This window comes from Macaca thibetana, chromosome 5 (assembly GCF_024542745.1).
Source record: "Macaca thibetana thibetana isolate TM-01 chromosome 5, ASM2454274v1, whole genome shotgun sequence".
NCBI classification, from domain to species: domain Eukaryota; kingdom Metazoa; phylum Chordata; class Mammalia; order Primates; family Cercopithecidae; genus Macaca; species Macaca thibetana.
The window spans coordinates 169,048,205-169,062,669 of record NC_065582.1 but is presented as its reverse complement, the minus strand read 5'-3'; the positions used below and the strand labels follow the sequence as shown (position 1 = coordinate 169,062,669).

Sequence of the window (14,465 nt, the reverse complement as noted above, 5' to 3'; positions counted from 1 at the left end):
CTATTTAAAAAAATTCATTTGCATTCTTTATATATTTTGAAAAGAAATCCTTGGGTCATATGAATTGTATATCTCTTTCTGCTTTAGGTGGCTCATTGGGGTATCATTGTTTCACTCCCTTTGGGATATCTTTTTTTTTGAACAGAAATTCTTATGTCAAAAGTATAAATCTCTGCCATTATGATTTGTATTTTTAAAATCTCTTTTTAAAGGAGTTTTTCTTACCTCTGGGGTCATAAAGATAGTTGTATTTCATTTTTCTATATATGCCTAGGTATGTTTTAGGCACTCTTCTGTCCTCTTTGTCCCTGTTACCAGTTTTATAATCACTGGTATATTTATCACTATAGTAGTTGGTATTTTTTTTGGTGTTAAAATATACCCATAATAATATTGTGTAAAACATAGATATTTGTTTTTTTTTTGAAAAGGTAGCTGCTTTATTTATTTTTTAATTTTTTTAAAATTATTATTATTATACTTTAAGTTCTAGGGTACATGTGCATAACGTGCAGGTTTGTTACATATGTATACTTGTGCCATGTTGGTGTGCTGCACCCATCAACTAAACATAGATATTTGATAGTCAACATGTACTTAATAATTGAGTGGGAAAGATGTGAGAAGTACAGATAAATGTATTTAAATATAAGAAATGAGTTTGTTTCAATGAATAAAACCAAAAAATATTTCCTTTTAGGTCTCATTAAAAAACCAAAATAATGGGCCCTTATAAAGCCATATCAGTTTAAAATAAACTGCTATATTAAGCTTTCTCTTAAATACTGAGGAGTAGCACAGACATAATCTTTATGATTAATTTACCATGACTGTTAGGGCTATTTGCTTTCACTTTTGGCCTTAGAGCCAGTCCGTTGACTAATTCCCCCTTGTGTCTTTAGAAGGGAAGTTGGTGACCTGTGCAGCAGTGACTCAGGCCTGTAATCTCAGCACTGTGGCTCCAACCTGGGCAACATAGCGAGAAGGAAGTTGGTGGGAAAAAAACTTAATGTGTAAGGCTAAAAAAAGGACATTATTTCTATTATAGATGGGTTCTCACTCAGGCCGGATAGAAGAGGTGCGGCCGCAAACTCCTGGGCTTAAGTGATCCTTCCACCTCAGCCCCCTAAGTAACTGGAATCGCCACTACTATGCCTAGCTAATTTTTTATTTCAAAATTATTTTGTAGAGACAGGGGTCTTGCTATATTGCCCAGGCTGGTCTTGAACTCTTGGCTTCAAGCTCTTCACCTACCTTGGCCTCCCAAGTGCTGGTTATAGGCATTAGCCATCGTGCCCAGCCTATCTTTATCATATTAAAGGCATTTTAAAATATCAAAATGTGTGTTATTTTATGACTATAGTTAAATAAATAATTTCTTCAGTACCAAAATGTATTGCTTTATTTTTAGCATATGCTACTTTGATTGAAAATGATTCAAATCCAGAAGTTAGACGGGCAGTGTTATCATGTATTGCACCATCAGCAAAGACTTTGCCAAAAATTGTAGGGCGCACCAAGGATGTGAAAGAGGCTGTCAGAAAGCTGGCTTATCAGGTAAATAAGTTCAGTGTCTTGTGTTGGCATATTCTTAAGGGACAAGAAGCCATTTTCTTAAAGTGCCTTTGAAAAATACTTGGCATGTAATAATTTCTTCAATTGAGGTTTTATGGAGAACACAGGTGATTTAGGTAGAATCTTACTGTATTAAGTGTGTTACCAGGTATTAATGTTGGAGATCCTGGGTAATTTTCTAAGATGGTGATGTTCTTATGAAATCTGTAAATTGTGTTGAGGTTAATGACCATCTTTATAAATTATTTTTAAGGTTTTAGCTGAAAAGGTTCATATGAGAGCTATGTCCATTGCTCAGAGAGTAATGCTCCTTCAACAAGGTCTTAATGACAGATCAGGTAAGATAAACAACTTTATATATACAAAACTTTAGTAGATTTTGAGGTTAGACTTAACAAGGTTTAGGAAAAAAGTGTCAAATCAGGTCAAGTAAGCCTGCCAGTCCCATGAACCTGGTGAAATTTATCTTGATGTATTATATAGAAAACGTAGGGCTAAAGATCTTGATATGTATATATTTTTGAGACGGAGTCTCGCTCTATCACTCAGACGAGTGCAGTGGCTCCATCTTGGCTCACTGCAATGTCCGCCTTCTGGTTTCAAGTGGTTCTCCTGTCTCAGCCTCCTGAGCAGCTGGGATTACAGGTGCACATCACCATGCCTGGTTAATTTTTATATTTTTGTAGAGACGGGGTTTCACCATGTTGGCCAGTCTGGTCTTGAACTCCTGACCTCAAGTGATCCACCTGCTTTGGCCTCCCAAAGTGTTGGGATTACAGGCGTGAGCCACCGCATCCAGCCAAGATCTTGGTATTTTGAAGGAGCAGAGCTTATTTCTTTCACCCTTTCTGTGTTTTACAGATGGAGAAACAATACTTAAGTCTGTAGAGCTAATTCATGTTAGAAGTAGGAAAAGATCTGTTTGCCCTCTCTTCCTTAAAAAAAAAAAATGCTGTTCCTTATGTGTATACCTTGGTATGAATGTGTTCTGTGTATCAGAAACAACAGTTAGGAATGGTCAGACCAGTATAATTTTCCTTTTTTTTTTTTTTTTCTGTTAGAGTAGCATTCCCCAACATTTTTGGCACCAAGTATCGATTTCATGGAAGTTTTTCCACAGAGGGCGGACTGGATGGTTTCCAGATGAAACTGTTCCATCTCAAATCATCAGGCATTACTTAGATTCTCATAAGGAGCGCGCACCCTGGATATCTCATGTGCGCAGTTCATAATAGAGTTCCTGCACCTAAGAGAATCTAATGCGTCTGCTGATCTAACAGTAGGAAGAGCTCAGGCGGTAATGCTCATTAGACCACGGCTTACCTCCTGCTGTGTGGCCCGGTTCCTAACAGGCCACAGACTGGTACTAGTCCATGGCCCAGGGGTTGGGGAGCCTAAGACAATCTGCTTATAAGAATGATATTTTTTGAAATTTTTAACTCCCACGAGAAGGCCAAGATGGCTCTATTGTGCTATAGTGAGAAAACCGACTTGAGTTTGAAAGCATTGTCAGAGAATTAATTACTAGGATGACCTTAAAAGCTAAGACTAAGGTTCATTCGGTGATGTATGCTTGTATAGTTCACTACTGCAAATAGCAATTGTATAATAGATGAAATCAGGTAACAAGTGAAATAATAGCTATTACATATTCTGGGCTAACACCTGAAGCTCATTGAACCCAGGGGAGAAGGAATGTAAAGATATTTGTGTAGGCTGTGGTATTTCGTGCTGAGCCTTTTCCATTTTTATTTGTAAGTGGCCATCACAGTGACTTTTGCAGTATCACGGTACTTCTTTTTTTTTTCCCTTTAATATGCTTAGTTGGCTGGGCGCTGTGGCTCACACTTGTAATCCCAGCACTTTGGGAGGCCAAGGCAACTGGATCACGAAGTCAAGATATTAAGACCATTCCCGCCAACATGGTGAAACAAAAATTAGCTGGGCGTGGTGGCGCACGCCTGTAGTCTCAGCTACTCGGGAGGCTGAGGCAGGAGAATCGCTTGAACCCAGTAGGTGGAAGTTGCAGTGAACCGAGATGGTGCCACTGCACTCGAGCCTGGTGACAGAGCGAGACTCTGTCTCAAAAAAAAAAAAAAAAAATATATATATATATATATATATATATATCTCCCCTTAGTTGTGCCTCTTAACCTCTACTATTTCTATTGTAAATACTGACTTTGTTAATTAAAATAGACAAAATACAAGAGATGGAAGCTAGAGGGAGCCTTTGTTCACCTATGTTTCAAATGACTCAATAGATGCTGTGAAACAAGCTATGCAGAAGCATCTTCTCCAAGGCTGGTTACGGTTCTCTGAAGGAAATATCTTACAGTTGCTTCATCGGTTGGATGTAGAAAATTCTTCTGAAGTGGCAGTCTCTGTTCTCAATGCCTTGTTTTCAATGACTCCTCTCAGTGAACTGGTGGGACTTTGTAAAAACAATGATAGCAGGTACATAAAGGATTCATTCTTTGAAATGTAATACTGATTAACTTATGCAATTAATTTTTTTTTCATCCCCATAGCTTAAGATTATATTAATACCTTTAATCTTATCTCTCTCTTGTTTTCTTTTAGTCTGATGAATATCTTTTTTCCCTTCCTTTTGCCCCTCCTGGTGTAAGAACTTGTTGCTTTATCATAGACTATCTACTTTAGCTAAGTGTTTTCCCCCCTTCAATTTCTTACTTTGATTTTTGAATTAGCCTACCATGAGAAAATCCAGCAACATGCACCCCTAGTATATGTTTGCTTATTTGGTTCTTTTTTGTTCTAAGTTTCTTCATTCCTTTTTGTGTGGATACATTAATGACTAATTAAAAGGATAGTGTGGAAGTTTTAAAGCAAATGTTCTTATTCCCATTTTTGTACTATTCCATTTTTAATGATAAAAAGATCATGCTTTCTCTTACACTCTTTCTTTTAAATGAAGGAAATTGATTCCAGTGGAAACATTAACTCCTGAAATTGCTTTGTATTGGTGTGCCCTTTGTGAATATTTGAAATCAAAAGGAGATGAAGGTGAAGAATTTTTAGAGCAGATTTTGCCAGAGCCTGTAGTATATGCAGACTATTTACTGAGGTAAATTTTTTTTCTTTTAGTTTGGAAAGTGATTGTGTTGCTGCATGTGTCAACCTTCCAGCTCCCTTCCTCAAAGTCATGCTTAATTGTGAATAGGTTAAAAATCCGTTTTTTGTACATGCAGGGGTAGTTATATACATTGAGTCTTTTTGAATATCTTGTGCTGGTCTGTATACTGAAAGAGCAAGTCACTATGTTTAGGATCATTTCTTCAAAACTGTTAAGATATAAGTATGACCATTTCTGCATAAAGTTGATAATGATGATATATTATTTCTGAAATTGGTTGGCACATTTTCTGTTAAGTGTCAGATAATAAATATCTTAGGGTCCTGTGGGCCATACCGTCTGTCACAATGACTCAACTCTGCCATGGTATCGTAAAAGCAGCCAAAGACAATGTAAATAACTGTTTTTCAAGAAAACTTTTATTGACTTTTATGGCCACTAAATAGTTGAACTTTAATATTCGTGTGTTAGCAAAATAAGAAATTAAAAAAAATGATCAGTTAAAAATTTAAGATATTCTTAGCTTGCAAGCTATATAACAGGTAGTAGTCTGGATTTGATACACGAACCATTGTTTTCCAGTTTACAGCGTGGATCTTTGTGGCCAGTTTTATTTATTCAAAACTTACTATCTGGCTTCATGTTTTAAAGTTTTTTCAAAAACAATTTGGATTATCATAATTATACTTATTAAGAAATTATTTGGATTACTTTATTTCACTTTAAAATTATATAAGAAAAATATGAATGCATTCTTGTCAAAATTCAAATACAGAGGTATATAGAATAAAAATGTGGAATCCCCCTTTTATTTCCTATTTCCTCAATCCCACTGATTAGCAACTAAGTGTAGATTCTAGCAACCCTTAGAATTAGCAACTAAAAAATATAGGGTATATATTCAAACCTCTTTCTCTGCATTTATATGCATTTTTTGAATATAGGTTTCTTTAAAAATATAACACTGTATATATACTGTTTTTTTTTTTTCAGCTGATACCTGAGATCATTATATATTGGTACATATATAATGTAATAGATGCTGTTACAGTCTTAACAGCATATCTTTCCATAGTATGGTGGTAACATTTAATTTATTCCTCTGTTGATGGACATTTAGGATGTTTCCATTTTTCCCTGATAAAAGCAAAAGTATGTTAAACTTCCTTTACATTTTTGGGTACCTTTGGGGGTTAATTCCAAGAAATAAGTTGCTACACCAAAGGATAATATATGTATATTTTGAGAGATATTGGTATGTAGGTTTTTAACTCTAACTTCTATGCTTTTTTTTTTTGAGACAGAGTCTTGCTCTGTCGCCAGGCTGGAGTGCAGTAGTGCGATCTCGGCTCACTGCATCCTCCGCCTCCCGGGTTCAAGCGATTCTCTTGCCTCAGCCTCCTGAGTAGCTGGGACTACAGGCACGTGCCACCATGCCCAGCTAATTTTTGTAATTTTAATAGAGATAGTATTTCACCATGTTGGCCAGGATGGTCTTGATCTCTTGACCTCGTGATCAGCCTGCCATGGCCTCCCAAAGTGCTGGGATTACAGGCGTGAGCCACAGTGCCCAGCCTGATGTATTTTTTTAAAAAAAGCTTCCATATGATATTAATTATGGGCCTGAATTATCTGTATGAAATAACACTTCTCTGCTTTTGTTTAAAATGATCTCACATAGATGTTAGGCAGCAAAGCTGTGCATGCCTCTAAATTTCCCCCACAAAAATCCTAAATCTAGGATAAGTATCTCAAATATGAGCCAGTAGGGAAACTATAGCTCAAGCCCATATTAACATCATGAAGAACCTGTGTGAATCTAATGAGCGTTTTAATGTTAATTATTTCAGACTTTGACGTTTAATTAGGGAATTCATTATAATGCTGTTTGGGCCATGTTGAAATGTTTCCAAAAGGAATGAGTCTGTGGCAAAGTTTAATAATATGTATTAATATAAAAGAAGTTTATAGGAGGTAGTGAAAATACAAGAAAATATGAGGAAATATTAAATATTTAAATGGCATAAAGCGGGAGGAGTTTTCCTCAAGGACAGCATCAGAAGGTGACTTGTTAAGAGCTTGTTCCTCCCTTCTGAAAGGTCAGGGATTAACATTTCTTTTGTCACTCAGTCTTTGAGTTTTGAAGTAAGGAACTTTAACCTCATTGGCTTATTTTCTTCACCTTTAAAGAGGAAAACTTTCGGCCAGGTGCGGTGGCTCACGCCTGTAATCCCAGCACTTTGGGAGGCCGAGGCAGGCGGATCATGAGGTCAGGAGATCGAGACCATCCTGGCCAACATAGTGAAACCCCGTCTCTACTAAAAATACAAAAAATTAGCTGGGCATGGTGGCAGGCGCCTGTATTCCCAGCTACCTGGGAGGCTGAGGCAGGAGAATGGCATGAACCCGGAAGGCAGAACTTGCAGTGAGCTGAGATAGCGCCACTGCACTCCAGTCTGGGCGACAGAGTGGGACTCTGTCTCAAAAAAAAAAAAGAGGAAAACTTTCAGAAATTTATTTTAGTGATTGTTGAAAGAATACCTGAAAAATAGAATGACTGTCTTTTTGGAGCAATATGACTAGATGGGATTAGTATACTTGAGTACAGAAACAAATTGACAAATTGTTTCCTGATAATCTCAGGAATATAGTTTCAGACATATTGTATGTTTTAGGCAGTAGATTCAATGACTGAGAACTCTGATGTGAAACAATTTAGGTTAACCGAGGTGCTCACTTAAAGAGCAAACAAGGACGTGAGGATTATCAAACTAGAGTAAGTAAAAAGGACAACAATAAAATTTGTTGAAAGCCGTCTTAAGTATAAATTCTTAGACTTTAAAATACTTTCTTGAGTGGTCTCTTCATTATAATAAATATCTTTACAAATGGTTAAGAGAAGATGTCATGGTAACTAAAATTGGTGGGTCAGTTTTAAGTTGTATTTATGCAGTTGGGGATTTTTAATCTATAAATTAAACAACTGTTTGAATTTACTTAAAAAAATACCCTCGGCCAAGATGCTATGCATTTTGCTAAAGCTGGGCTGGAGAAGTAGGGAGAGATCCAAAGATGAGTATAAATGAAGGTTTTCTTTTAGCCTGTCAGAAAAGAGTAACTCTACTGATTGGTTGATTTTGATAGTTATCAGTTGTGTAGTTTTCCTTAGTTTCCTACTAGAACCCAAAGGGTGGCTGATGTCTTGAAAGTCCTAATCTTGTGGCCAGAAATTTATGAGCTTTTATTTACTCTTGGTCATCACCTTGTAATACATGAGAATATACTCATTCATTATACAATATACCACAATTTCTGTAACTTGATTTTTGTTCACTTTTTTTTTTGGAGATGTAGTCTTGCTTTGTTGCCCAGGCTGGAGTGCAGTAGCGTGATCTTCGCTCACTGCAGCCTCTGCCTCCCAGGTTCAAGCAATTCTTCTGCCTCAGCCTCCTGAGTAGCTGGGATTACAGGTGCCCACCACCACATTCGGCTAATTTTTGTATTTTTAGTAGAGATGGGGTTTCACCATGTTGGTTAGGCTGTTTTTGAACTGACGTCAAGTGATCCGCCCGCCTTGGCCTCCCAAAGTGTTGGGATTACAGGTGTGAGCCACTGTGCCTGGCGACATTTTTTAAATGACATTTTTGATCAGGATTGTTTTTCATGTTACTTCCATCTTAAAGGCACTTCAGTAAGCTTAAACTCTTAGTTCTACTTTTAAGTAGCTTTTTTAATTCCACACAAAAAGCAGAGGCTACTGAATATACAGCCCTCTTGGTGAGGATTATAAAGGGCTTTAGTTTGGGTGGTGATGTCTGTAGTAAGAATAAAAGGGTGAAATAAAAGGTAGCTGATGGTGGTGGGATATACAGAGATTAGTAGGGTTCCTAAGAAAGAATAATAAACATTTGTGAAATTGTTTATATTTTTCTGATTTTTTCAAAAAAGTTAATTGTGTTCATGGATTACTTGTGTAATTATTGTTACAATTGTTTAAAATAAAAGAATAATTAGGCATGATGAAGATTAGATCTTTTTTTTTTTTTTTTTTTTGAGATGGTGTCTTGCTCTGTCACCCAGGCTAGAGTGTAGTGGTGTGATCCTGGCTCACTGCAACCTCCGCCTCCTGGGTTCAAGCAATCCTCCTGCCTCAGCCTCCCGAGTAGCTGGGATTATAGGTGCCCACCACCATTCCCAGCTAATTTTTTTGTATTTTTAGTAGAGAATGGGGTTTCATCATCTTGGCCAGGCTGGTCTCGAACTCCTGACCTTGTGATGCACCTGCCTCGGCCTCCCAAAGTGTTGGGATTACAGGTGTAAGCCACTGTGCCTGGCTGAAGATTAGATCTTTATGACTAATTGGATTTTTGGGCAGGGGATTCAGAACTTGATAGATACTTCTTGACTTACAGTGGGGCTACATCATAAGTCAAATAAGTTTAATTCTCAGATAAACTCATCCTAAAGTTGAAAAATTGTAAGTTGGACCATATGTAATTGGGGACCATCTATAATTGGGAGAATGCTAGTGACACTGAAATAATTAGTTATCAGTTAGACATAAATATGTACCTTTTGAAAATTTCCCATAGAAAATTTGACTCACTATTGAAAATACATTTTCCAAATTCTTTTGATTCATCTATAAGTTTGTTTGCAAAAGTTAATGACGGTGGCATAGAATTGAGTTTGTAGACCAAATTACATGGTATAGACATGTATTTATTTAGACTAACATGACCTGAAAATGCCCCTTTTCTGACCTAATGGTGGGAATCAACTCTTGTTTGATGTTTCTTAACAGATTCTACTTTATTAATTCTGCTTGTTTTAGTTATATGCAGAGCATTCCAGTTGTTAATGAAGAACACAGAGGTGATTTTTCCTATATTGGAAATTTGATGACAAAAGAATTCATAGGTCAACAATTGATTCTAATTATTAAGTCTTTGGATACCAATGAAGAAGGAGGAAGGTATGTTTAAATGTTAACTCTCATTCTAATTTGCCCTTCTAATTTGTTATAGTGAAATATAGTCCTTTTACAATATAACTAAACATATTTACCCTAGCTCTCTAAAGTGGTTTTTTCCCTTTTGCTTTTCCCTTTTGCCTTCTATGTATTTCCATATATACACATACATTTATATTTCTAGTTCAATTTCTTCAGAATAAATCAATGAAATTGCAGTTTTTGGTTAAAAGTTTCTGTTTAGATTTATTAAGGCTAGTAGCATTTTCTAAAAGGTTTAATCATTTCTGGTATTTTGTCATTTTATCCTATTGATTTATTAAAAATCATAGGGTGTTTTATAAAAAATTTTTGTGTGTGGAATGAGAATATTTGACCTAAAGTCTGTACATACAGAGTTTTGTACCTATTATAGTGATAAACCTAAGTGAAAGAACTGAAACAAACATAATTAAGTCTTCAGAGTAGGTGAATGTTAGACATAAAACATGTTTCGTCATAATGATATTTAAATTAGTTCTTTTTGACTGCAGAAAAAAACTGCTGGCTGTTTTACAGGAGATTCTTATTTTACCCACAATCCCAGTATCCCTGGTTTCTTGTCTTGTTGAAAGACTACTCCACATCATTATAGATGATAATAAGAGAACACAAATTGTAAGTAATTTTCCTCATTGTTGATAAAGAGGTTTTGGTCAATGACATTGAATACTGTCTTATTTTCTCTTTAGAACGTTTTGTTTTGTTTTGTTTTAGTTTTGTCTCTTTAATGAGTTTTAAAATTTCTTAAAACCAATTATCTCTTACATACACAGAATGTTTTTAAAAATCACCTTCTTCCTCTTAGTGTACCTGTTATTGTTGAATCAGTTTGAAATGGAGCAGGTTTGGTAGGAAGTTACAAGTGGGGTATGGTTTTGTCCATGAGGCACTGGGTGCTAGTGTTTTTGAGAGCTTACTCAAATTATACATACTTGGGTTTAGAATCTCCTCTGACACGTTCTAGCTTTGTGGCCTTGGACAAGTTATTCTGCCTTTTTACATGTCTGCAAATAAGAATAGCAATGAAATCTACCTTTCATTGTTCAATGAGGTATTGTTCATAAAAGTATTGTTCTATATTGCTTGATAAATACAGAAATAATTGTTTACTATAATACTATTTCAGTTCTATTTTTTTCTGGCATAGCCAAAAAAGACAGATCTATATCATTTATTTCGTAAAAATCATGTAATTTCAGTTGCAGGTTAATTCACAGGTCATCTCTTCCATCCTCTGCTTATATATACACCCCTTCTACAACATACTTAGTTGTTATTCAGCATCTGCTTAAATACTTTTATTTGGGAGGCAGCCTTTTCCTGATCAACCAGTTCCAATATACAAGTGGTTCTGAAAGGAAAGTCTTTCCTTATGCTGTTATTATTTATGCATTGTTTACCCAAAGGAAGAATAAAAGGATATTCCATTTTTCTGTGTTTAAATCCTACAGAGCTGAACAAGACAAGGGTTGAGGATTTCAGGCAGAGAATTTATTAGTGTCTCATCTTAAGCACCATAATTCATTTTTCTGTTTTTCAAACATTATATGAGGGATAATTTACTTTCAGTGTCTGTGTGCCTATTTACTTTCCATTCAAATAATTTCATTTTGTAGTCAGATGTATTTTTTTTTTCTAAAATTGTCTAGCAAACAGAGTATGTGCTATTTCTATCTGTATATTTTTGCTCTATTATTCAATATATGGTGGATACTACTTGGAGTTTTATATAGAATTTTGATACTATTTGCTGATATATCAAACATATATTAAAGCATGTACTCTGAATCTTATCAGGTTACAGAAATTATCTCAGAGATTCGGGCGCCCATTGTTACTGTTGGTGTTAATGATGATCCAGCTGATGTGAGAAAGAAAGAACTCAAGGTAAGTCTCTTTTAAATGAAAGAAGTGCTTGAGTGTAATGTAGTTGTACAAGTCTATTCTTTCCTCTTGCTGTGCAGTTCTGAAATGTTTCTCACATAGTCAAATTATTGTTTAATTGTTAAACTATAAGAATATTTAAAATGTTACCACATATGTCAGTCTCAGATATGCAGATCTCTGTGTCAGGAAAATTATGAGTTTGCATATACCTGACTCATTAAATTCTGGGCAGTTGAGATATTAAATAATGTGTCTGAATTGCTACAGATACTCATATTAACAGTTTTTGTTCAATGTTGAAACAATTTATATCTTCCCTTAGATGGCTGAAATAAAAGTTAAGCTTATTGAAGCCAAAGAAGCTTTGGAAAATTGCATTACCTTACAGGATTTTAATCGGGCATCAGAATTAAAAGAAGAAATAAAAGCATTAGAAGATGCCAGAATAAACCTTTTGAAAGAGACAGAGCAACTTGAAATTAAAGAAGTCCACATAGAGAAGGTACAGGTAACTTTTTTCATACTAAATCTCAGGTGTTATTAATCATCTCAACTAAATCTTATTTTCTCTAACTTCTAGAATTGCCAAAATATATTTACTTTGAGCACTTTATAACAGTGACATGAATTAAAATGAAAAAAGTTTTTCCCTGTTTCTATTTTTGGACTTTGAAAGGCCTTAATTAACTTTAATTATTGTAGGTAGGACTTTATTTGCTTCCTTGTCATGCTAATCTCTAGAATCCGAAGTATTTCTTACCAGGGAAGCTAGCTTTCCAGTGGTTCACATCTGAGTTTTCTGGTATTTTTGTCTTGAATGGTTTAAAAAAGGAAAATAGATCCATTTTTCTCTTATTTGTGGAAGATCCATGACCTTTCTTTTTTATTGCTAGCAAAATAATTTCTATGGTAACTGCATTTTTTAAAACTAAATTACTTTTGTGTTTTTAGAAAAAGCTAAGCAGCTTTGTTATTTTTGATGACATACTAAACTTATATGTCTAGTAACATTTAAAGCTTGCTTTTCAGTAGTTTGTTTTTTAAAAAATTAGTTTGTTGGCCGGGCGCGGTGGCTCACGCCTGTAATCCCAGCACTTTGGGAGGCTGAGGCGGGCGGATCACAAAGTCAGGAGATCGAGACCATCCTGGCTAACACGGTGAAACCCCGTCTCTACTAAAAATACAAAAAATTAGCCAGGCGCGGTGGCGGGCGCCTGTGGTCCCAGCTACTCGGGAGGCCGAGGCAGGAGAATGGGGTGGGCCCGGGAGGCGGAGCTTGCAGTGAGCGGAGATCGCGCCACTGCGCTCCAGCCTGGGCGACAGAGCAAGACTCCCGTCTCAAAAAAAAAAAAAATTAGTTTTTTAAAGTAGTCTCTTAAATGGATTATTTCTTTCCTCCCTAAAGAAATTTTTTGTTAATGGTATTGATACCGTTCTGTCTTATAACAAATGATAAATGTGTAAACATAAGATAGGTATCAATTAATATTTGATATTAACTTTAATTTCTTTTGTGATCTTGCCTTTTCTAATGAACATCATTTTATTGTGATTTTGGGATGTGTTGATTAGAGTATTCTCATAAAAAGAATGCTAAATAGGAGACTCTATAGGAGAGTTTCATGACTTATGTTTCTGATCTCTTTGGCTATAGACATCCCAACTCCAGCACCCACCTTTCCAGAGAGTATGCCTGAATTTTATTTTTATTACTGGTGGCTTTTATTTGACAAAGTCTGTGGGCCATTATAGGCTATTAAATTTGGAAAGTAAATTTAAAGCAAAAACTGAAAATATCATCTGAAAAATGACAAACTGTAGCTTAAAATTCTAAAATTTGCAAAAGTAGTCTATCATGGTTAATATCATCTGTTTAACTTGACTCGCTTTGATCATTTATGTGTCTGTTTGTCCTGTTTGAGGGCTACAAATCTGTTAAGATACAACTACAACAGAGCATAATGGATGCTATGGTCAGGGAAGTATAGAGGTTTTATGGAGAGGTATCTAATGCTGGTAGAGTATTGTTGGCTTCCCCAGAGGAAGACATGTTTTATCCTGAGATTAGAATAAAAATAACAATATAATCTAACAGTTAGAGGATACTTTTTCTGTGGTAGTCACAGCATCAATTACTTCACAAATGTGAATTCATTCTTTTCTTACTATAGGCCTATGAGGTTGGTACTATTACTATCTTCATTTTACAAAGGGCAAGTAACTCGCCAAAAATCACACAGATAGTAAATGGTGGAGGCAGGATTTAAACCCAAGAAGTGGCTCTAGACTTGTGCTTGTGACTCACTCTGTGCTGTCTCTCCTCAATGAATTATGGAGGGAATGTTGTAGACAGATGGAACAACATCTGTGATGGTCCAGAAGTTAAAGAATGCCTGTTGTGTTTTAAAACTTCAGGTCCATGTGACTAGAGAATTGACGGGGAGAGGCAGGAGAGAAATCTGGGGAAAAATTAAGACCTAGGTCACGTAAGGCCTTGCGTAAGCAATACTAAAAATTTTGTATTCTAAGGATCATGGTGAACCACTAGTATTTTAAGTGGTTAGGTAAGTCTTATGTCTCAGATCACTGTTGTTTAGGAAATGGATTGGAGAGTAGTAAAAGCTTAGACAGGCATAATAGTTGGGAGACTTAGAGTAGGGTTGGGAGACTTACAGATGGTGGTAGTCTGAACAAGATAATGACAGTGGATGTGGAAAGTAGTGATGAACTTCAGAGGTATTTAGAAATTAGTAACAGGGAGAAAAGGGAGTCAGGAATGTATCTTAGGTCTTTTGGTTTAGACAACTGGGTAGATGGTGATGACGGCATGAAGTTAGAGAACAAGGAAGAGGAGACATTTGTGTAATGATGAGTTCCCTTTTGGACATGTTG

At 35.9% G+C, this 14,465-nt stretch overlaps 1 protein-coding gene across 2 annotated transcripts in view; it reads left to right on the top strand.

The window, feature by feature from the left end:
• Positions 1 to 14,465, top strand: part of NCAPG (non-SMC condensin I complex subunit G) — a 32,977-nt gene that overhangs the window by 2,763 nt on the left and 15,749 nt on the right. For both annotated transcript variants that reach the window (XM_050791963.1, XM_050791962.1), the window contains exons 4-11: positions 1,412 to 1,557; positions 1,829 to 1,913; positions 3,840 to 4,032; positions 4,514 to 4,663; positions 9,507 to 9,647; positions 10,178 to 10,301; positions 11,484 to 11,573; positions 11,896 to 12,075. In XM_050791963.1, the coding sequence (XP_050647920.1) occupies positions 1,412 to 1,557; positions 1,829 to 1,913; positions 3,840 to 4,032; positions 4,514 to 4,663; positions 9,507 to 9,647; positions 10,178 to 10,301; positions 11,484 to 11,573; positions 11,896 to 12,075 (1,109 nt within the window). The remainder of the gene's footprint in view (positions 1 to 1,411; positions 1,558 to 1,828; positions 1,914 to 3,839; positions 4,033 to 4,513; positions 4,664 to 9,506; positions 9,648 to 10,177; positions 10,302 to 11,483; positions 11,574 to 11,895; positions 12,076 to 14,465) is intronic.